A 23,175-nucleotide genomic window follows, 5' to 3' on the forward strand; every position below is an offset into this window, starting at 1 on the left:
CTTAAGCTTTGATTTTAAAGTGGTCCGTCTATCAAGATGCCTTCGTCAAACGGCTCTAACAGCAGAACCGAAAAGTGCCTGGGCACTAAAACAAATGGCCTCATCCGAACCCCCCACCCCACCCCCTTAAAAAAAATGCGCTCTCGGTTAGATGCAGAAAAAAACTTAGGTTCACCAACACACACATGAAAAACGAATATCTTATCATTTTATATTGAACAGCATAATATGGTATGGTAGGAAAAATATTGTAATCCTTTAAGGAACAATTCAAGATGTCTTGGCTAAAGTGCTTCTCCCCCCCCCCCCCCCGTCATACACACAAATATACCCGACAATCTCTGCACATTTCGAACCAGACCTTTGGATCTCATAATCAATTTTTTACTAACTTTCTCACCAGACGGTTCGGGTGGGACGGAAATCATGCAGATTTAGAATTGATATTACTGGCTTCTATGGCACGGTCCTCTGGCAAAGGAATTTAAAACCTCAAATTATCTTGGCAGGGCTATTTATCTGCTGCGGCAACTGATCGCTCACGAGCTGGTTCGTCGGTAATAACCATCTTGCACTGACCGATATTCGTTCTTGAATGATAAAGGTATGTAGCTTTCTGGTGTGATAGTCTCGAGGTAGTTTTTTGCTATGTAACAGTTTTTATCAATGATGTAACGGTACAACTTGTACTCGGAACGATGCTCAGAGCACGTCGATGCGTACTTCGGTACTGATTTTGATGGCGGTTCATTTTTAACTAGTCGTTACGTAATTTTACCTGGTAGTAACTAAAACAGGGAATGGCCTAAAATGACCTAAAATGTCCTTAAATGGACTTAAATGACCTTAAATGACCTAAAATAACCTAAAATTACTCTATATGACCCAAAATGATCTTGAGTGATTTCTGAAATGAGTTAATAATTATATGACCTTGAGTCATGTGAACGATGCGGCGTCTACAAAATCTGGATTGGACCGGACCAGATCGGATTGTTAGCATTTGGTTTTCGGTTTTGGTCAAAATTTCAAACTGGTTTTCCAAATTTTTTCCGGTTTGTCTTCGATCTGAGCGGGAATTGAGCGCCTCCACTAATTTCGAACAGCCGCTAAATGCAAATGTCATTGAGAGGATTGCGTGACAAACCAAATGTCGCTAATTAAAAATAATTACTCGTTTGTAGAATATCGTAGTGATCCGCGGGAGGTCGCGTATCTCGAATAGCGCACGAAACTTTGACCTTGCAACATGGAGCACTTAGGTGGGTCAGTTTGCGAACTATGGCTTCCAACGTGCCTCATGCGCCTGCAACGGAAGAAGCTCAAGAACCTTAAGAAGCAACTGTGGATTGTGTCGCGTTTTTCTTAACTGACTGATGAAATGATACGTACCTCTCTCTTACCTTCATCCGTAGTGGCAGTTACACAACACTCCTCGACACAGCCGTGAAAGTGACTATATGGGGTTTTTGGGCGAAAATACAGCCAGAGGGGCTTACGCTCGATTTTGTTACGCACACTTTACTTTGCTTTGTCACGCAAAATTTTCTAATTTTATTTTACATGATCCGATCAATGATCTGTAATCCAATCCGTGATCCGGTCTTAGAACAGATCTGGTCTGATCCGGTCGAATCCAGATTTCATCGAAGTACAGAAATAAGCAAATTGTCATCGTTCAAATTGAGGAGCGGTCAAAGTTGATTGTTACTATTACTGTGTTTGTTTTACCATTGATGGGACAATTGTTAGTATCTTCAAAAGTTATTTGATCCTATTTTGAACAAAAATTTGAATTTTTTAGACAATTTTCATAGGCAATTACCAAAATAGATAAGTTAGAACACTCACAATTACCCCCAAACCTAATCACTAGTTTTTTTGTGTTGATAACATTAGATGATTGAAAATGGTTATCAAGAAGTCAGTTTAATGGCTTATTTAAACAAAGTTGAGCTGTTTTTTAACAAAACTGCTTCCTAAACAATCGTCAATTAAGCTGAATCTTCAGGAACATTTATTTTTGTGAACAGTGTTAATAGAGGCCAAAACATTTATCTAATTCAATCAACCCCCTTATGGAGAAAGCCTGAGGCCTACTGATTGCATAAAACCATGGTTTAGGATAGACCTCCTGCAAATAACCAGCCCTTCCTGTCTATGGGGCATTCTTTAATTTACAATTAGGATAATTATTTAGTCTGCACCTAGGCTGTTTTCACACACCACTAGATTCAGAAAGCAGTTTGATTTTCTCACTCTCTTTACAATAAACTGGCTGATTGCTTGAATTGTGACTTTTCCTGGTGAAATTAACACATGCCCATGAACAGAGTGCTACTTATTTCTGAACATGTAAAAATATATGAATCAGCAAACAACACAAAGCGTGCAAACTTGACATCATTATGCTTAGAAATCGTGCACTGCAGTCACACATGATTACCCATGACCACGAGCATCCTTGACATGGTTCTAATATAACCAGGAGCTGATTTTGAAAATTCACTTTAAGCTTTTGGCCAATCAGAAAAGAGGTAGTGCATTTAATGTGTAGTAATTAAGATTAATACACACACTGTTTATGTTAAATGTTCCTTACACACCCCATTTAAGTTTATACATCACAATAATACATGGCAATAATTATTGCAATGTTTTTTTGCATAAGAATTGTAGTTAAAGATGCTTAATTTAGTTATTCAAACCAGTTTTAGTCAAGCTAACCAGTTATTGTACCCGTAATCATCAACAACTTATTTGTCACAGTGTATGCCAATAATTATTACAGAGGCAGTCAAGAAGTAGGCTTTTAGTTGATATTCAGGTTATTACAATTACTTTTCTGTTTGTTTTAAACACTTGTAAGCGTGAGTGCCGATGTAGTTTCCTTCTATTTTTTATATTAGGTTATGTTATCAAATTTTAATTTAAAAATATGGTTCTTCCTTCATGTTGGCTCTTTGGTCTTTTGTGTTATGGAAAAACCTGAGTGTCTGACTTGCAGTGGATATTTACCATGCTTCTTTGTGGTTTAGTAAATATCCACCACTAGCCATGTCCACTTCAGTGAAGAGTTGTTAATTTTTACCAGCTTGTGTTGCAATGGTATCATACAGATTGAATGTAGCCTGAATGTAATTCTTTTAATTTATCAGTCCTGTTGAGAAAAGTCTCAGTTAATAAATTATTTATTTTCAGACAGGTAAATGATCAAAATGCCAGGGCATTTACAAATCCGATCCTATCACAGTCCAGACTATGAGGAATGCAGAGAGATCTTTTCTCAAGGGATGCAGCAACTTATCAGCATTACCACCTGTCTCATTTTTTCAAATCTGTTCCGGTACATTACCATGGTAACCATTTTTGCTGTCGTGGCCTCTTTCAAGTGGTCTATCTTGCCTTTGGTAGCATGTTTGTTCCTCTCTCTTATTTTATGGGCTCTTTTGTATGTCGTCATCTACCTTCAAATATGGAAGATCATCAACTATTGCTTAAAAACAGACTTGTTGGACATTGAAAAGACCTACATGTCTAACAAAGGCTGTCACATGTGGGTTGCTGAATGGAATGGTCAAGTTGTAGGAATGGTGAAGGCCACAAACCAGGAATAGCAGAGCTTCAGCGAATGTCTGTCTCCAAAACTTGTCGAAAAATGGGAGTCGCAAGCAAATTGCTTGAAGAACTTCTCAAGCATTCCAGGCAGCAGGGTCTTGAGAAAATTGTTTTGAAAACTTCAAATGCTCAAGGACCAGCTGTCAGACTCTATAGGAAGTTTGGTTTTAAGCTTATAGAAGGAAAACCTTTCATTCCCAACTTCATCTTTAAAAGTCTGATGATAATGTCTTTTGAACTTGAACTCTGATAGATTCAAAACACAAGGTTTAAAAATGCAGGTTGCAAGTTCAATTACACTTTCAGGTTAAGTTCCTTTACTCCAAGCCATTTTTTTAAATAGCAATTCAGACAGAATTTTTTTAGGTTATAAGGAAAAGAATTGAAGGTGACTTGGGTCAAATTCTTGATTCCTCCATGAATCCTTGAACCTTTGTGGTTATCAGCTAAGCTGGCCTAATTCATTCAAAGCTAAACTTCGAAACAAGAATTAAACATAACAGGAAAATTATATCAAAAAAATAACAAGAAAAGTATATCAAAAAAATTTCTGTGTTTAATCTATGCAAAAACAGTCAACATAGCTATACCTTGGAAATGGTTGTGTCTCTTGTCGAATACTGAGTGCTACAAGGGATACACAGTCTTTCATAAGGACTTAATCTGATGCCAATGAATCTTTGAAGATGTCCAATAAATAATAGGAATTTCTTTTATTAGGAAGGAAAAATTGGATTTGGTATATTTCTGTCATAATTGTCTATGAGATATCCTTGATCAAGATTTGTACCATAATGATGTGATTAATGAGCAAAGCTGAGTTATTGCCTTAATATAATCACATTTCTGCGGAGAGAAAATAATGTCACAAAAAAAAAAAAAGGGGTCGTTGTCCCTTCCTCTAATGCATATGTCAAAAAATTTGACAGTCGTAATTTCTGTATGTCTGTCTTATATAGCATTTAACCCTTATTGATAAAGGTAATAGGACTGGGTGGAGTTCAATTCGGTCTGTAATCATATGAGTGATTAACAAAATCGGACGAGCGCAAAGCAGGAGTCCAGTTTGTTAATACGATTATAGAGAGAACTGAACGACACAAAGTACTGTTACCAATCAATCATAACAGTTACAATTTCCGAAAAAAGCAAATACATTTAGGACAAAAATTTTTGGTAGAGACAGTGACTATGGTTTAAAATCATAAGATAAAATCTTCCATTTTAAAAATTCTCCTTTCTTTTTTAGGATTAGTGGTTGTTTCTATATTATTGAGAACAATTCTGTGATTGGTGGATTTAACTGAGTGGACTTAGTGAAAAATAAAGCTGCTAATGCACCAATCACATTTGAGGAAGTAATGGTAATGGTTATGATTAACATAATAATTCGATAGCGATTCCGCTCATGCGTTCTTTTAAGGTGAAAGCAGTCATTTGCATCTGCAGCCTACTGACGTGATAGGATTTTTCGGATTAGCAATTTAAGGATGCAATTATTGCTCTTCTTTGAACGAAAAATCCCTTTCACCTCGTCTTGTGATCGTAGAGACACCCCGTGATCCAAATTCGCCGACGAGAAATGCTTCGAACTACGTAACTGAAAGATGATTTTTTTTGCACCGAAAATGACGAAATGCGGGGGTACACACTTCTACTCTAGCCGATCTCTGCTGAAAGGGTTAAATATTTCCGACGAGTGATCACACTTTGCTAATAGAATAACTTTAGGTATATCGTATTATCAGTTTTTGACCGTCAAAATACAAATAAGCGGATATTGTTATTTTTATCTCTTACAGTAACAGAGCTACTTTGCGAGACTTTGTCAGCAGTAGCTTACCATTAGTAGCAGTAACTCAAAGTGGTGCAAACAAAACACATACTTTAGAAACAAATATTTTCAGTTATACTTAAGGAAAAAGTAAGTGAAGTATTATAATTTTTTTACATTAATTTGGCGCCTTGAAAAGTTGCTTAATGTATGGTGTTGAGCACTTGTCTTGCGAAAAAGCAGATGGTTTGTCTTGCATGTGGCAGCGTGGATCATTTAGTTGAGTCAGCGAAACCAACGGAATTGCAAGGGAAGTGAAACAGTTCTCAGTTCTACGCGTGTTTCGTAGATCAGTGTTTTTATGACCAATGCGGCCCCCCGCGCGCTTTATACTGGAAACTATTACGTTACTATAAAATCCCCTTAGGTCCGTATACCAAGGCGCGGACAGAGATGGAAAAGCTGCTCGGCCAACACAGTGGTCAAAGGCCGCGCTCTAATTTCCCGCACAAAATTTCAAAGTGAAAGTAAGATGAAATGTTCATTGAAATCTGTTAAAGGAGAGAAGGAAAACCGAGACTTAAATAACGTAAAGCTTATTCAAGTACTGATGTCCCGTTTATTTACCTTTCTGGATCTGTTTTGAGCTTTACCCAAAAATTTATACGCTTTCATTGCATTGTGACTTCACTACTTACTTGTTCGGTTCTTTGTTTCTCGTGTGAGATGACTTAGTTCTGTTTCTTCTCTTCGTCCGCCGTCAAAGGTCATGTTTTGTTGCCTTGCAATCACAGATCTTTGTGTCGGTCTGATTTTTTAGCGAATCTTTGCCGTGGAGCTGCTTCTCCAGATGAGCGAACAGCAACATCTCTTGGATATGAAATCGATCTTCGCAGTAATGAACACTACTTAGGTGGTAGTAAAAAGAAGGCCTGAAAAAAATTCAGGCCTGAACAGGATTTGAACTCATGACCTCTGCGATACCGGTGCAGTGCTCTAGCTGCCAACTGAGCTAACAAGCCAACTGAGAGTAGGTCAGTGTGTTGGTTCCAAATAAACCCATGAAGTGGTGAATAAACGGTTGTGAACATATGGAAGTCATATATTTGAACTGCGGTTAAAGACGTGAATATGAAATCGATCTTTGCAGTAATGAACACTACTTAGATCCATACAAGCAAATTGTAAATCTAAGGAGAGTTACTACAATTTTAATCTTCATCTTGGCTTTTTGTGCAACTGGGTCTATTCTAAAACAATCTGGAATTCCAAAGTTGCCTTTAGAGTCTTGTCAATAGGGGTCGTGGTTTGTTTGATTACCTCCTTTTATTGCTACGTAAAGATCTTCCTTCGCCTCCGCCATCATCAAGCGCAAGTCCAAGGCCATAATCAAAACGATCAATTTATAGGAATTCCTCTGAACATACAAAGATACCGAAAGACTGTTTCTGCAGCACTGTCGGTCCAGTTGGCTTTAGTCGCTTGTTATCTATCATATGCGTTTTTATTATTTTTCCCGTCTCTTATCCCTTTAAGCGAATCAGCTCAGATTCTTGGCAGGAGATACACAACATCCATTGTGTTCGTAAATTCCAGTCTAAACCCATTTCTGTACTGTTGGAAAATCAGAGGAGTGAGAAAAGCAGTAAAAGAAACACTCACACGACTTTTAGATTCCATGATTTGCTGTCACTGAATAACATGCAACATTATAATGGGGGCAACAAATCTGAGTTAGCAAGAGTACTGCATATGAAATATGGAAAGCCCATTTCTGCGCTTCTCATTATAACTAACTGACTGGCTCCCGCCGTTTTACATCACCCCTTGTCATTTCCTCCCCTCATATAATTCTCCAGGTTTGAATTTTCATATCATTAATATTGTTCCTCAAAGAAAAGCTGAATCAACGACAAAGCATCACGGGAGAATTTGCCTTACACGATATTGACGTAAAGGTATTCCTTTATTACCCATTTAAACCTCTCTTTCATCATTCCGCGTGTCATTGCCCAAAGGCTTGTTGTTGTTGAAAAGTTGTAGGTTCAAAGTGACCATTATACTTCAGCGTTATGTCTTTTAAGTGCGGGCATGTCTGACCCGAGTCTTACCATCGTGAATAATCTATTTGTTCAATAACAATTAATCTAGTGCGATCCAAAGCTCTGTGGGTGAACTTCATTTGCTTTGATTCTCATTTTTTATAATGAAAGAACGTTGCAGGAAATAACGACTAAATTATCTTTCATTTTCCTTTGCATGCGATATTGGGATCACCACAAAACACATCTCATCTTGAATTAATACGAGGAAAACTCACCCTTTCACACTGAGTTAATCTTACAACAGTGAATCTTTGAAATGGTCACATAAAAAGCAGGACTTTCCTTTGTTTGAATGGAAAAATGAGACTCCCTTTAAAGGAGACATTCCAAACTGCCATATGATAAAAGTCAAACAGATACATTGAAATAACTGGTAAATAATAAAAATATTAAATATTGATATAGCACAGTTTCTACAAAGCATCCACAACGGTTTACAGCGCTTGAAAGTTAAATAATAAAATGATAAGTATAGAATATCAATCAAAGTTCATTTCAAAGAAAGATCTAAGCCACATTATCAAAACTCTTTAAGTCTTGAGCTCAGATTCAAAAGTGGTCAGTCTATTAAGGTCTTTTCGTCAATCGGCCCTAAGAGCAGAACCGAAAAGTGCCTGGGCACTAATGTCCTCATCCTAACATCCTAACCCCCCCCTCCCCCACCCCCGAACAAAAAATGCACTCTCGGTTAGATGCAGAAAAAACTTGGGTTCAGCAACACACACACATGAAAAACGAATGTCTCATCGTTTTATTTGAACAGTTTGATATGATATGAGAGGAAAAAAATTGTAACCCTTTAAGAAAAAAACTCGATACTCAACTCGGTTAAAGTGCTTCTCCCCCCTCCCCCCCTCCCACACACACATACCCGATCACTCTCCCGCACAGCTCGAACCAGACTTTCGAGGTCTCATAGTCAATTTTAACTAGTCTTCTAACCGGTCGACTCGGGAAATCTTGAAGATTTAAAATTCATATCACTGGCTTTTATGGCTCGGTCCTCCGGCAAAGAAATTTAAAACCTCAAATTGTCTTGGCAAGGCTATTTATCTGCTGGGGCAACTGATCGCTCGCGAGCCGGTTCATTGGGGGACAACCATCTTGCACAGACCGATATTCGCTCTTGAATGATAAAGGTACGTAGCTTTCTAATGTGGTAGTCTCGGGATAGTTGTTTGCTATGTAACAGTTTGTATCAATGATGTAACGGTACAACTTGTACTCGGAACGATGCTCAGAGTACGTCAATGTGTACTTCGGTACTGATTTTGATTGCGGTCATTCCGATCGTTTTGCTCGAAAGAAGTAAAATTACACAGTCCCATAATCTTATAAGGTATCAAAAATGAAACTTTCAGATTACGTGCTGCGACGGTTTAAGTAAAATTTGATGGCGAGCCACCCATTCCACATACGCACGTAAAGAGGAATGTAATGTCTTTTTTTCATTTCGGTCCTGTCTTCAGTGAGTTGCGAACCGTTGAATAATTCTTTTACTCCTTCCTTTTACCTTTTTCATTTTTATTTTGTTCGTTCAGTAACTTTAACGTCGAGTCTCTGGTATGAAACGACAACCAGCTGAAGCCGCCGTCCGTATCTGTTGTTTTATGAAGTCGTGGCGTAATTTTATTACAATTCTCCTGGGCAATTACCAAAATAGATAACAGTCACGATTACTCCCAGACCTAATCGCTCGTTTATTTGTTTTGATAGCACTCCACGGCCGGGTTATTAAGACAAAATTTAGTCGTTGTTTTAAAAAACCGCTTCCTAAACAATTGTCAAATTAAGCTGAACCGTTTATCTGTACATTAATTTTTGTGAGCAGTGTTAATAGGAGCCCAAACATTTATGTAATTAAATCAACCCTATTATGGAGAAAGCCTGAGGCCTACTGATTGCGTAATACCTTGGTTTGGGTTAGACCTCCTGTAAATAACCAGCCCTTCCAGTCTATGAGGCATTCTTTAATTTGCAATTAGGATAATTTTTCAGTCTGCACCTAAGCTGTTTTCACACACTACTAGATTCAGATAGCAGTTCAATTTTATTACTCTGTTTGCAATAAACTGGCTGATTGCTTGAATTGTGACTTTTCCCAGTAAAATTAACACATGTCCGTGAACAGAGTGCTACTCAAATTGACAAATAGGAAATGGGGCAGCTTAGTTATTATGCTTTTCCAAAGCTGCACCTCACCTGTATAGAGAACTTTTCAAACAGTTTAGAAGTTCACACCATGGCAGTCAAATGTTTCACAAAGTTTGCTAAATATATGCTCTTCCTTGAAGAAGTCAAATTATTGACTTGTAGAAATGTATGGATATCACAGTGAGAATGGGTCTATTTCTATGCAAAAGCTTAATACTCAAATTTAATATATACTTAAACAGTGGATATGGTTAAAGGCGTGCTTTGATTGGCTACTCAAACTCTGAATATCCTATGCTTAATTCACCTCTGAGCAAAACACATAGGATTTTTACCCAAAGGTAATATCATTGAAATTGTTGCAGGTATAAATGAGTTAAGATGATCTTTTTGTGTTGTGTTATTTCACTGTTTCAGTGTATACTAATAAAAATAACTCCTCACTCCTGTTTCACTGAAAATTTGTTTCAGCACAAATAATTGTAAACAATTATTGGATGAGGTTTTTTTCATATCCAGAATAATCAAGGTCGAGTTAGGGGTTATCAACCCTTACTAAGACCTTGATTATTCTGATTATCAAAGAAACCGAATCTGAAAATATGTTTCATCATACATTGAATAAGGGGAAAAAATGGTCACGAAAGTAAGTGGAACTGATAATTTATTTCTAAACATGTAAAAATATACAAATCATCAAGCAACACAAAGCATGTGAATTTGACATGATTACCCTTTGAAATCATGCACCACAGTCATATATAACATGACTACCCATGACCTTGAGCATCCTTGACATAATTATTATATAGCCAGACACTGATTTTGAAAATTCAGTGTAAGCTTTTGGCCAATCAGAAAAGAGATAGTACATTGAATGTGTAATAATTAAGTTTAATGCACACACTGTTTCATATGTTATATTTAAATTGACATGTCACAATAATACATCGCAATAATTATTACAATGTTTGTTGCATAAGAATTTTAGTTAAAGATGCTCAATCTAATTGTTCAAACCAGTTTTAGCCAAGCTAACCAGTTCTTGTACTTGTAATTGTTAACCAGTTATTTGCCACAATGTATGTCAATTACAGAGGTGGACAAGAAGTAAGCTTTTAGTTGATATTCAGGTTATTACAATTAATTTTCTGTTTGTTTTAAATACTTTAAGGCTATTTTATATTGAGTTGTGTTATTAAATTTAATTTAAAAATATGGTTTTTACTTTGTATTGGCTCTTTGGTCTTCTGTTTAACAGAAAAACCTCAGTGTCTGGCTTGGTAAATATCCACCACAAGCCATGTCCACTTCAGTGAAGAGTTGTTAATTATTACCTGCTTGTGTTGCAATGGTGTCATAAAGATTGATTGAAACCTGAATGTAATTCTTTTCTTTTATCAGTCTTGTTAAGAAAAGATTCAGTCAATGAAAATTTTTTTTCAGGTAAATGATCAAAATGCAAGGGCATCTACAAATCCGATCCTATCACAGTCCAGACTATGAGGAATGCAGAGAGATCTTTTCTCAAGGGATGCAGCAACTTGTCAGCAGTATCACCCATCTTATCTTTTCAAATCTGTTTTGGTACATTACCATGGTAACCATTTTTGCTGTCATGGCCTCTTTAAGGTGGTCTATCATGCTTTTGGTAGCATGTTTGTTCCTCTCTCTTGTTTTATGGGCTCTTTTGTATGTCTTTATCTACTTTAAAATGTGGAAGTTCATCAACCATTGCCTAAAAACAGACTTGTTGGACATTGAAAAGACCTACATGTCTAACAAAGGCTGTCACATGTGCATTGCTGAATGGAATGGTAAAATTGTTGGAATGGTGGGACTCATTCAGAATGAAGACCACAAACCAGGAATAGTAGAGCTTCAGCGAATGTCTGTCTCCAAAACTTGTCGAAAAATGGGAGTCGCGAGCAAATTGCTTGAAGAACTTCTTAAGCACTCCAGGCAGCAGGGTCTTGAGAAAATTGTTTTGAAAACTTCAAATGCTCAAGGACCAGCTGTCAGACTCTATAGGAAGTTTGGTTTTAAGCTCATAGAACAAAAACCTATCATTACCAACTTCATATTTAAAGACATGGTAATAATGTCTTTTGAACTTGAACTCTGATAGATTCAAAACACAAGGTTTAAAAATGTAGGTTGCAAGTTCAATTACACCTTCAGGTTAAGTTTCTTTACTCCAGGCCATTTTCCTAGGTGGCAATTCAGATGGTTTTTTTTTCAGGTTTTAAGGAAAAGAATTGAAGGTGACATGGGTCAAAGTTTTTATTTGCAACCATGCCAACTTTCTTCTACCACCCCACCCATCCCACCCCCAGTCAACATAGCTGTACCTTGGAAATGATTGTGTTTCTTGTCAAATACTGATTGTTACAAGGGAAACACAGTCTTTCATAAGTACTTAGTCTAAATGCAATGAATCTTGAAAGAGGTCCAATAAATATTAGGAAAATAAAAAACAATTGTGTTATAATTGTCTATGAGATATCCTTGATCAAGATTTGTACCATAATGATGTGATCAATGATCAAAGCAGAGTTGTTGCCTTAATACAATCACATTGCCGTCACATTCCAAACTACTAGTTAACAGAAGTCAAACAGGTACAGTTTACATATTGAAGGTGCATTGATAATGTTAGTAATGCGTATCAATCATGTCAAATGCCTAGAAGGTCCCTGTGGGAGTCCCGCCTCACCCTGACAGCAGAGCCGAAAAGGGCCTGGGTATTAAATTATGGATGCATGTTTACTCAAATCTTGGGAAGAGTAATAAATACCCTCACCCCATCCCCAGTCACATGCACCACAAACCCCACCCTCTCCTAAAGAATAAATATACTTTTAAATATGGCAGAGAACAGGGCACGACTACAAACACATTACATGTGTAAACTTATTGAAGAGGCCATTTAGGTCTCTTAGGAAGATGCAACATTTGAGTGAAACCTACCCCTATGGCTTCCTCCAGAATTCTTTTTCGCCATTTAGAGGTTTCTTGGTAAAAGGGGTCCGTCAGAAAGAAATATTACATGATAATAATTTCAAGAGAGGTTATTTAGTAAATTTCTTATTATCCTATTTTGTGAAGCCTGATACGTACGATAGGAGAGGAAAAATCCTAACTCTTTGAGCAATAACTCAGGATGTTGGTGCTCCTTCTCCGACCACACAACGCCCTTCATCCCACCCCTAGCCTTCCCCACGCATCCCAATCATTCCCCTCTAAAGCTCGCACCAGACCCTCGACGTCCCACATGAGGTAATGAGACATGAAATTGATATTCTGTAGACTCTGCTCCTGGATTTTCCCTCGAAAGTTCAGACGGAAATTTGCAAGATATGAAGGTTCTCAATTTACACATTACTGGCTTTTATCGCGTTGGTTAATCGTGAAACGACCATCTTGTACATATCGAGTACCGTTGGAGAGCGTTTGGTTAGTGCTTTTCAAGAAGGATCAAAACGGTCATCCAAATCTTTGAAAGGCTTCTTACTACGACGAACATCAAATTTGACCTTCTCGAAAACACCGGTCTTAAATTACATACTAAAAAAAAAAACAGTCATTGCGATTGTCCGTGAGAACCACTGAATATGCGACAAATACGTACAAAAAGTAATTCTACACCTTCAGAATAAATCAAATTAAATTTACCTATGGTAAAAGGAAAAAGGAACGGATTAATTTTTGCAGAATGTTCCGTCAAATTTTGCCAATTTCTGCCGCTTTCACCGCCACAATGAAAATAACGCTACCGGCAATGAGACGCAATCTGAGTGCGCAAACGCCTGTAATAGTTAATATACTAAACCTAAACTACTTACACAAAAGTATGATTAGTAAAGCCACCTGCTATATAATTCGATTATTTACGCTACTTGCAACATTTACAGCTTTGACATTACCTACCTTTGGTTTATTGCATTGCTACATTATTTTCTATAATAAGGGGGAAAATTGCAAAATCAAGTCAATGAACAATGTTCAATTTTCCATTGCGTATGGAGTTTGGTTTGAAGTTCAAGAATATTGGGGTTCTCAGAAAAACCTTACACGAAAAAGCATAGTGTTCCATGAGAAGCAAGAGAAGATCCAGTCTGTGCTTTTGGATGGAGGTCAACGAAGCTATTTCATCAGTCCAATTGAATAAAAACTTCTGTCCTGAGGACTTACATTCAATTTGTGTATATCGTTAAACTCCTTTATGTTACTTGAATATGTTGAAATAGAGACATCAGACTCTAGAAATGTGTTCGTTATGGAATCTGCCCTGGAGCAGAAATTGCAATGGTCGTTGGTTGCAATATCAAATTTCTTGAGTTCTTTTATGATAATGATTATTTTGTCTAATATTTTAAATAAAAATTGCCTGTCATTCGTCGTCGTTAGTAATCTGATATATCTTGGTAAAATTGCTTCTCCAGTCGAGAAAATTTTTGGGGTGGGTTCTGACACAGAGCACTCATTCAACAAAAAACAAAATTTAACTAAAACATTTTTTTTCTCCATAATATTCAATAGTTTGCACAGAATGAAAACTATCATTCCGATCTATTTCACTTGCCTCGTCGCCACTTTCGAGAAATTCCATTAAAATCTTTGGATTTTACAGCGTTTTCTCTTTTGTTTACTCGTCCTCTCTCGTCCAGGGCACATTGTAGGGTTCTTAGTGCGTTTTTTCGCTTCTTAAATGGTAAAGCTCTTAAATACCTGCAGTTTCGTTTTGTTAAACCAATAGGTAATTTCAGCAGAGTTGAACTGAATCTGGGGTCACTGTTGATCAGCAAAAGAAGCTTTGATGAAAATATTCTGTTCATTTTGAAAGAAATAGAATATGTGTATTACACTTCAGTAAAATTAAATGATTCTTTTTAGTACGTTAGGAATGTTATATACGTTATAATGTTGATTCCCTTCAGGGATAAAAAATAAATGAAGAGAAGTTTAAGTTCTTATACGTTTAAGTAAATTGACTGGGAAATAGCTCTTGCATTTTTCTTTACACTGACGTGAGACTGTTTGTGTCATTCGCTCTGACAATAGGCTATAACGCTTAAAATGTCTGCTTATTAACTCTTTACGGTGTTCAATTTACGTTATCAACTCAGTTGATAAAGCTAAGTTATCCTTTTAAATTTCCCCAACGACGCAGCACCGCAGTTTCTCTAAAAAATCGCCCCCTTCATCCTCGAATAAACCTGTCTGTCTACAAGCTTTGCTGTTTATTTGCTGAGAAGTGGAAATCTATCAAAGAAACCAAGTTAAACATGATATTCTAGACGAAAGAATGCCACAAGAAAGTACCTCCCGAACAGAACACCATTTTCCTTGGAGATAACTAATTTCCTTTAGTAACGTAAGATCCTTTAGGGAAATTGAATTAATATGATTTTGATGGGAAAATAGGTTTTGATATCACCATGAGTTTTCAATTTGTATAACACCTGTTTGTTATGTCGGTCAAAATTGTGGTAAAAAAAATGAAAAACAATACAATAAAACCCTAATCAAGATCCTTAAGGATGAGAAGCGATGTATTGAAATTAAGAGCTAGATCGAGTCTGAAACAAAAAAACTTTTATGTTTGAGAAAAATTCTTTCATTACGCAATTGATCTCCTATGTTGAAAGATTGTTTTTTTTATTTTGTTTTGTTTTGCATTTCTATTATAATTCTTCAAGCCATATCAAAAGTGGAAAAAAAGTATCACAATTAAGAACTGAAGAAAAGCTAATTTTCGGGAGTTCATTGCTTTTTAGGTTGCAATCTTCTCTACACAAGAAATTGCCATCAATGGCAACACCACGTCCACCTTACTTTTTACTAGACGTGCCCGAAACTGTGCGGCAAATTCAGTGTGTTCTGCGGCATTTTGTAATAACCACGCATTTTGAAATAATTTACGCATAGTCATATCTCGTCACTAAATTCAAAAATATAATTTTTTTTTCTTTTTTGCTTAGATGCTTTTATGATAAAGTCGAGATTAGTACAATTCCGTCAAGATGTTATTACAAATTGCGTAGACAGACGATTATTACATGTCGGAGCTATAATTACGAAGTGTGTAGGTCGTATTTATTACAAAATGCCGCAGCTGTTTTAACAAAATGAGTAAGTGATTACAGCATACTTATGCCAAAAAAAAGCCGCAAGACACGATGAATTCGAATTGAAATCGGCTTATCAAGATTATTATTTTCTTACATGTAGAAGACTAACGACAACTTTATAGATCTGTTAGCTCGTTTTTGACAAACAGATATATGAAAGCTTAAACTAAGGATGTATTCAAAGGGATGTACATTCCATGGTGACTGGTTCTTGCGACTGGAAAAAAAAACCCACATTAATTTGGAGTACGTATGATGCTATCATCGAAGCAAAATATGGAAACATGTGTCATTGATCGATCAAAAAAAAACTGTTCCTAGCTTCCAGCAAAAATATTTGATGCGTTATTCTCATACCGTTTTCATAGAAGCATTCTTAATTCGCCATCAAGTATCCCTGGTAACCACTACCTCACTCATAAAACCGAAGTGCCCAGTTCTCCACAAGCTATTCTTCAATTGAAGGAAGTTTGAGGACTTTGAGTTGATCGTTCCTGTGACAAGTGAGGAAAACATTTAACAGTTAAGTGTATTTAAGAATTTACCCTAACTTTCCCATGGCTTAGCTAAAACGGTGTTACTGGCGATTCCAGGTTTTAGACTGATATATTGGATAACGCCCAAGAGCTAGTTTCCTTTAAAACGCATTCAATCGATGGCAAACGGTAAAATAACAAATAACAGGTTAAGATTTAACGAAAGGGCAACCTTTTAATTACGTCGTCTCTGACCCGGCTCTGAAGCCGAGGGAGGGAACATTGTGGTTTTGTTTTTCTGTCGGTTTTTTGCTTTTCAATAAGTATAAATAAATAAATTAACAAGACTCTCAGAAACGTTCAGAGGAGAAGCTTTGGTAGCCTGATTGGTTGTTGCAGGCAGAATAAATACGCAGCTATGGAATATCAAGCCTTCTACCAAGTGCTGGGTCATAGATCGACCAAATAAGCGCGTAAAACGGATCAAGTACTTTTTGCAACTGTCCCATTTGGCTAAGCTAGCCCATCTGTTTGTCGTTTTTTGTTCATGTAGGGTGTGACTAATTGTTTGCTGAATGGATCTTTTTCTCTGTAGTTGCTCAAGATGTTTATTCTAGCAAAGTTCTTCATTTTTGTGTTGTTAAGTGGCATGGTTTTGGGCGGAAAAATCCTTGATGATTCGCTTGAAGGTGGTGAGCTTTTCTTGTGTTGTTTTTTTCTATCACAATTATTAGAAAGGTATGTGTTATTATCAGCCAATGAGAACTTAAAGTGGAAAAAGAAACAGTAGTCTCGTCCAGTAGTCTAACAAATCGTTCTTTATTCGTAAAGCCACGTTATCTTTTTTAAAAGATTCAGTCAGAGCAACTCAACTGGATGTATTCAAATAATCTTAAAATCTATAGCTAAACTCATTTGTTTATCAGCAGAAACACACCATCAGGAGAAGCGAATGGCATGCATGTTCGATTGTGAGGAAGGACCGTTTTGTTCCTCTGGGCTCCCCCCGACAGGTGACTCCTGTTTCCAACCGTGGGAAGTCTGTTGTCAGATGGTGAGGTTTCTATAAGTGTCACATTGCAGAGAAAACGAACCAACCAACTTAACTGGTCAAATGGGTTTAAAGCGAGATTCGACTGAGTCCCGTAAGACCAAGCTAGAGCCATCACTTAAGCCAATCAGGACAATGAAAGAGACCCAAAAGAACCCATGAGAGCCCACTATGGTCTTTTTTTGGTGCAGTTGGGTGGCACGAGTTACAATGACCATTTACCAAAATCGAAACAAATTCATTAGCCAATTAAAAAAAAAATGGAACATATCATAAGCAGCTATTGCAAAATCAAACTAACGGTAAGCACATTAGCTGGGAAGCAGGTATATGCGAGTGGTCTACTCGCTTTTAGTTTGAGATATTTATTCATCGATAGCTTCGTTTTATATTACAGGTTGCGTTTATGTTACCTGACTCTCGTCTTTCATTTTGTTTTCACAGTGAGAAGTCATTTCCATATGACTTGAGGCTATTTATTTAACTGTAATTTAACTGTAATCGTTTTGACCAAATAAAATAAAAGCATGTAAAACGCTGATGTCGTTCGCTGGATGCCTGTCTTTTCAAATCACCCAACAGCGCTCTCCTTTCCCCCACACCACAGGCGTAGAGGGGTCAAATATTTTCAAAATTCGTCTTGGTCCATATATAACAGCATAAAAAACAACGAGGCTGATATCAAGCCATCTTGACCGCACAAACTTGGCCACTATCTCAAAAACTAATGAAGACAAAGAAATGTCTTCACAAAGCAGAAACGTATCAAAGATTGCAGAAAAAAAATGTAAGAGAGCAGAAAAGTATTTTCGTCACGAATGTGTTAGGAACGGTACGTTTCCTGTCTTAGAATTAGTCAAAGTTCAGCAACAAGTATCGATCATCTCGAATTGCAAACATTTGTTCAAAGAAGATACGTTTATGGCATGTAACTTTGGCGGGTGGATTGTGTCAAAATTAGTAGTACCAAGTTGAATGGCTCACTATTGAATTGCTCACCAAATTGGATGGGTCACCATTGAATGGCTCACTTTAAATTGAATGGGTTTCTGCCTAATTGGATGGCTCACCGCGCATTGAATGCTGGGCCTAACACAAGGAGCCTGAGATATACTCGGTGCTAGTAGTCCCCTCGACCACCTGTAGAAAAAACGTTTTCTTTCATATTTTGCCCCTGAAAAGGATTTAGGACACATGTTTCAGAATAAGTCGCCACATGCCAGAATTGATTTTGGCCAGACAATCTGTGTGGACAGCTTTTATACCGTATTTATTTGGCTATAAGCCGAGCGATTTTTACACAAATTCACGCTAATATTTGGTAAAATCTGATCTATAGAAGAGGGTTCGGCCTATAGCCGAGATTTTTCCTAAAACAAAACTTTTTCGACTTATTAGAACAATGATAAATGGGCACGTATTCGTTTATAAGCCGAGCGAAAATAAATAAAATAAACTCAGAGTACAGCATGTTGGTCATAAACTTTTTTATTTTGTGGTGGCTCTTAAAGGAGCCGTTTGTTTTTAGTTGAAGCGACCTGTTCTTACTGCTCGTCGTCCTACTGTCGGTATCGAATTCATCATCCACTTCCTTTTCTCAGATTGTTTACTTAGTGGCGTTTACTAAGTTTTATTGACTCGGTAGGATCACATTAAATTCATGTTGACTGTGATATGCCGCTTTCAGTTCAGTAGCCTAAATTAATATTAATTAATTATCGGTTAACGCTGTGCGATTACGTGTGTTTCTGGAGAGATCAATCTTTCCTTCTTATACTTTTCGATCCTTCTAAATATTCATGACAGTCAGTTAGTTTCTTTTGTGAAGTCTCTGTCTTTTTATGAAAATTGCGTTCTAAAATAGGTCTCAGCCTATAGCCGAATGTTTTGGTTTAATTTTTCGTGATGATGCCGCTGAGTTTACAAATTGGAAGTTTGGGGTCTCGGCTTATAGCCAGGATCAGCTTATATCCAAGTAAATACGGTAAGTGTAAATTTCACAGATTTTATCGAGCGCGCTGCGACTGCAATCATAAGGCTCACGGTAATTTCTCTTAGTGCAAGTTACAAGATGTATTCAGTCAGTTTATAGACAAAATATGGAAACTTTGTAAACTGGGCTAAACAAAAGCATATTAGTTCTAGCTAGCTTTCATCTAGCCATCATTTTAACAATCTGTTTGCTAAATTTGTGCTCGTGTAAAAACTCATTTGCATAATCAAAAAATTCCTTATTATCCTATACACGAATAAGCATAGTGTTTCATGAGAAGCTAGAGATGATCCAGTCTGCGCTTTTGGATGGGCGTCAACGAAGCTAAAGTTCTTTTAAGTAATGATTATCTTGTGTAATATTTTAGATAAAAATTGCACGAGTTCTTTGTCTTTAGTAATCTGATATATCTTGGTAAAATTGCTTCGCCAGTCAAGAGAAGTTTTTGAGAAAATTTCTTTCCATTTCTTTTATTCCGGTGGGTTCCGACACAGAGCACTCATTAAGCGAAAAACAGAATTAAAAGAAAGAAAACTTTTCTCCATAATTTTCAATAGTTTGCACAGTTAAACAACTTTCTTTCCGATTTATTTCTCTTGTCTCCCCGCCACTTTCGAGAAATTCGTCCACAAAAACCTTTGGAATATGGAGCGTTTTCTTTTTGTTTACTCGTTCTCTTATTGTTCGTCAACAGTTTCAAAGCTGACGTTTTGAGGGTTAGCCCTTCGTCACAGCGAATGGAGAAATCTTGGGTTGTGCGTGTGTGTTTTGTATGCAGAAAATGGAGCAACGCTATTTCACCCACCCCTTACCCCCTTTTTGTTGTTTAATGACCAGTCCCTTATCAGGGCCCAGTATATGGTTCTTAGTACGCTGTCTCACTTCTTAAATGGTGAAGCCCTTTAATCCCTACACTTTCTTTTTGTTAAACCAATGGGTAATGTCAATAGATCTTGAGTTAGGAGTCTACAAGGACAACTGAATCTGGGGTCATTGTTGATCAGCAAAAGAAGTTTTCTTGTAAATATTCTGTTCATTTTAAAAGCAATAGAATATATGCATTACAAAGCACTGAAAAATGAATGATTCTTTTTCGTACGTTAGGAATGTTATATATGTTATCATACAAAAAAATAAATGACGAGAAGTTTAAGTTCTTATGCGTTTATGTAAATTGACTGGGAAATAGCTTTTGCATTTTTTTTTTACACTGACTTGAGAATGTTTGTGTCATTCGCTCTGACAAAAGGATATAACGCTTAAAACGTTCGCGTAGAAACTCTTTACGGTGGTCAATTTACGTTATCAACTCAGTTGATAAAACTATGTTATCTCTTTAAATTTCCCTAACGATGCAGCACCGCAGTTTCTCTAGAAAATTTCCCCCTTCATCCTCCTCGAATAAACATATATGTCTACAAGCTTTGCTGTTTATTTGCTAAGAAGTGAATATCTAGAATAATCGATGAATGTAAGCAATCACCTTTTGCATTGTTATCAAAGACACCAAGTTAAGCATGATTTTCTAGACGACAGGATGTCGTGAAGAAAGTACTTCCCGAACAAAACACCATTTTCCTTGGAGATACCGAATTTCCTTTTGAAACGTAGGATCCTTCATGGAAATATAATTACTACAATTTTGTTGGAAAAATAGGTTTTGATATCACCATGAGTTTTCAATTTGTATAACACCTTTACATGTATGAAATTCATATATTTGCACTGCGGTGAAGACACTGATTTAAGAGATCCTCGCAGCTATGAACACGACTGAACTAGTAGTTGAAAATAGGACCTGAAAAAAAATTTAATTTTGTTCAGGTCCTATCTTCAACTACCAGTTCGCAAAGGTCATGGGTTCATATCCCGTCCGGGCCTGAATTTTTCCATATGTATAACATCTGTTAGTTATGCTGGTCAAAATTGTGATAAAAAAAATTCAAACCAAACAGAAAAAAAAATAATTGAAGCTCACTTTGAGGTCTTTAAAGAAAAGAAGTTACAAATTAAGAGCTAGATCGAGTCTGAAACGAAAAACTTTTGTGTTTGAGAAATTTTCCTTCGTGTCGCAAATGATCTCTTATTTTAAAAGCTTGTTATATTTTTTGTTTTTCATTTTTATTACAATTATACAAGCCATTTCAAAAGTGGAAAAAAGTATCGCAATCAAGAACTGAAAAAAAGCTAATTTTGTGGAGTTAATTGCTTTTTAGGTTGCGATCTTCTCTACACACGAAATTGCTATGGTAACACCACATCCCTCTTTTAGCTAAACGTGCCTGAAACTGTGCGGCAAATTCAGCGTGATCTGCGGCATTTTGTAATGATCACGCATTTTGAAATAATTTACGCATAGTCGTAGCTCGTCATCAAATTCAACAATACTATTTGATTTCTTTATTGTTTCTATGCTTTCGTGGCAAAAGTCGAGATTAGTACAATTTCGGTCAGGGTGTTATTTCAAATTGCGTACACCGACAATTATTACATGCCGGAGCACTAATTACAAAGTGTGTAGGTCGTCTTTATTACAAAATGCCGCAACTATTATATCAAAATGAGCAAGTTATTACAAAATGCATTCTTTATTTCAAAATGCGTCGTTGTGAAAAAATGTGGCAGGACACATTGAATTCGAATTGAAATCGCCCTATCAAGATTATTTTTTCTTAGATGTATAAAACTAACGACGACTTTACAGATTTTTTGGCTCGTTTTTGACAAACAGATATATGAAAGCTAAAACTAACGATGCATTTAAATGGCATGTACTTGCCATGGTAACTGTTTCTTGCGATTGGAAAAAAAACCCTACATCAATTTTGTTATCATCGAAGCAAAATATAGAAACATGTGCCATTAATCGCTCACACAAAAACTTGTAGAAAATAACGAAACTGTTCTTGGTCCCCAGAGAAAATATTTGAGGCGTTATTCTCATACCGTTTTCATAGAAGCATTCTTAATTCGCCATCAAGTATCCTTGGTAACCACTACCTCACTTATAAAACCGAAGCACCCAGTTCTCCACAAGCTATTCTTCAACTGAAGGAAGTTTGAGGACTTTGAGTTGATCGTTCCTGTGACAAGTGAGGAAAACATTTAACAGTTAAGTGTATATAAGAACTTACCTTAACTTTCCTTGGGCTTAACTAAAACGGTGTTACTGGCGATCCTAGTTTTTGAGACTGATATATGGAAGAAAGTTCTCCATTTTTTTTGTAGTTGAGTTTTGTTCTAAAACACTGAGATAACACCCAAGAGGTGGTTTCTTTTAAAACTTATTCAATCGATGTGGCAAACGATGAAATGATAAGTATCAGGTTAAGATTTAACGATAATGTAACCTGTAACCTTTTAATCACGCCGTCTCTGACCCAGCTCTGAAGCCGAGGGAGGGAACATTGGAGTTTCCGTTTTCGCCTATTTTGTAAGGTTTTTTTTTTTTTCTTTTTTTTTTTTTTTTTTGCACTGCACATTGTTGGCACTCTGGGCTTGGTTTCTTGTTTTTCAATTGGCTTCTCTCTTCTTAAGCTTCCTTTTCCATAAGTATAAATAAATCAATTAAAGAGACCCTCAGAAACGTCCAGAGAAGAGGCTTAGGTCTCCTGCATGGTTGGTTGTTGCAGGCAGAATAAATACGCGGCTATGGAATATCAAGCCTTCTACCATGTGCTAGGTCATAGATTCAACCAAATAAGTGCGTACAATGGATCAAGTAGTTTTTGCAACTGACCCGTTTGGCTTGGCTAGCCCATCTGTTTGTCGTTTTGTGTTTATGTAGGGAGTGACTAATTGTTTGCTGAATGTATCTTTTTCTCAGTAATTGCTCACGATGTCTATTCTGGCAAAGTTCTTCATTTTTGT

General features: G+C 36.8%; 1 protein-coding gene, 1 long non-coding RNA gene and 1 pseudogene across 7 annotated transcripts; all 3 read left to right on the forward strand.

Moving 5' to 3' along the window:
* The first annotated feature begins 375 nt into the window (after window positions 1-375).
* On the forward strand, window positions 376-4,935 carry LOC149053139 (N-acetyltransferase 8-like; annotated as a pseudogene). The gene is made up of 2 exons (XR_016188285.1): window positions 376-604; window positions 3,202-4,935. The product of XR_016188285.1 is annotated as an N-acetyltransferase 8-like (transcript).
* A 3,438-nt stretch (window positions 4,936-8,373) lies between these two features.
* LOC149053140 (N-acetyltransferase 8-like) lies at window positions 8,374-12,128 on the forward strand. 2 transcript variants are annotated; one of them, XM_089201514.1, is made up of 3 exons: window positions 8,374-8,636; window positions 10,123-10,297; window positions 11,098-12,128. In XM_089201514.1, exon 3 carries the CDS (start codon window positions 11,102-11,104, stop codon window positions 11,774-11,776), a length of 675 nt encoding a protein of 224 aa, XP_089057640.1. In that variant the 5' UTR covers window positions 8,374-8,636; window positions 10,123-10,297; window positions 11,098-11,101; the 3' UTR covers window positions 11,777-12,128. The 2 variants fall into 2 exon arrangements, with proteins under 2 accessions (XP_089057640.1, XP_089057636.1); XM_089201510.1 differs by lacking the exon at window positions 10,123-10,297.
* Window positions 12,129-15,672: 3,544 nt separating this feature from the next.
* Window positions 15,673-17,851, forward strand: LOC149053141 (uncharacterized). Of its 4 annotated transcripts, none has more exons than XR_016188286.1 (5): window positions 15,673-15,786; window positions 16,154-16,307; window positions 16,857-16,953; window positions 17,188-17,315; window positions 17,757-17,851. It is a non-coding gene; the product is annotated as an uncharacterized LOC149053141 (long non-coding RNA). The 4 variants fall into 4 exon arrangements; XR_016188288.1 differs by having other exon boundaries at window positions 17,191-17,315; XR_016188287.1 differs by having other exon boundaries at window positions 16,857-16,950.
* Window positions 17,852-23,175: the final 5,324 nt, after the last annotated feature.

Source organism: Pocillopora damicornis, chromosome 1, assembly GCF_964200805.1.
Source record: "Pocillopora damicornis chromosome 1, jaPocDami1.2, whole genome shotgun sequence".
Lineage (NCBI taxonomy): Eukaryota > Metazoa > Cnidaria > Anthozoa > Scleractinia > Pocilloporidae > Pocillopora > Pocillopora damicornis.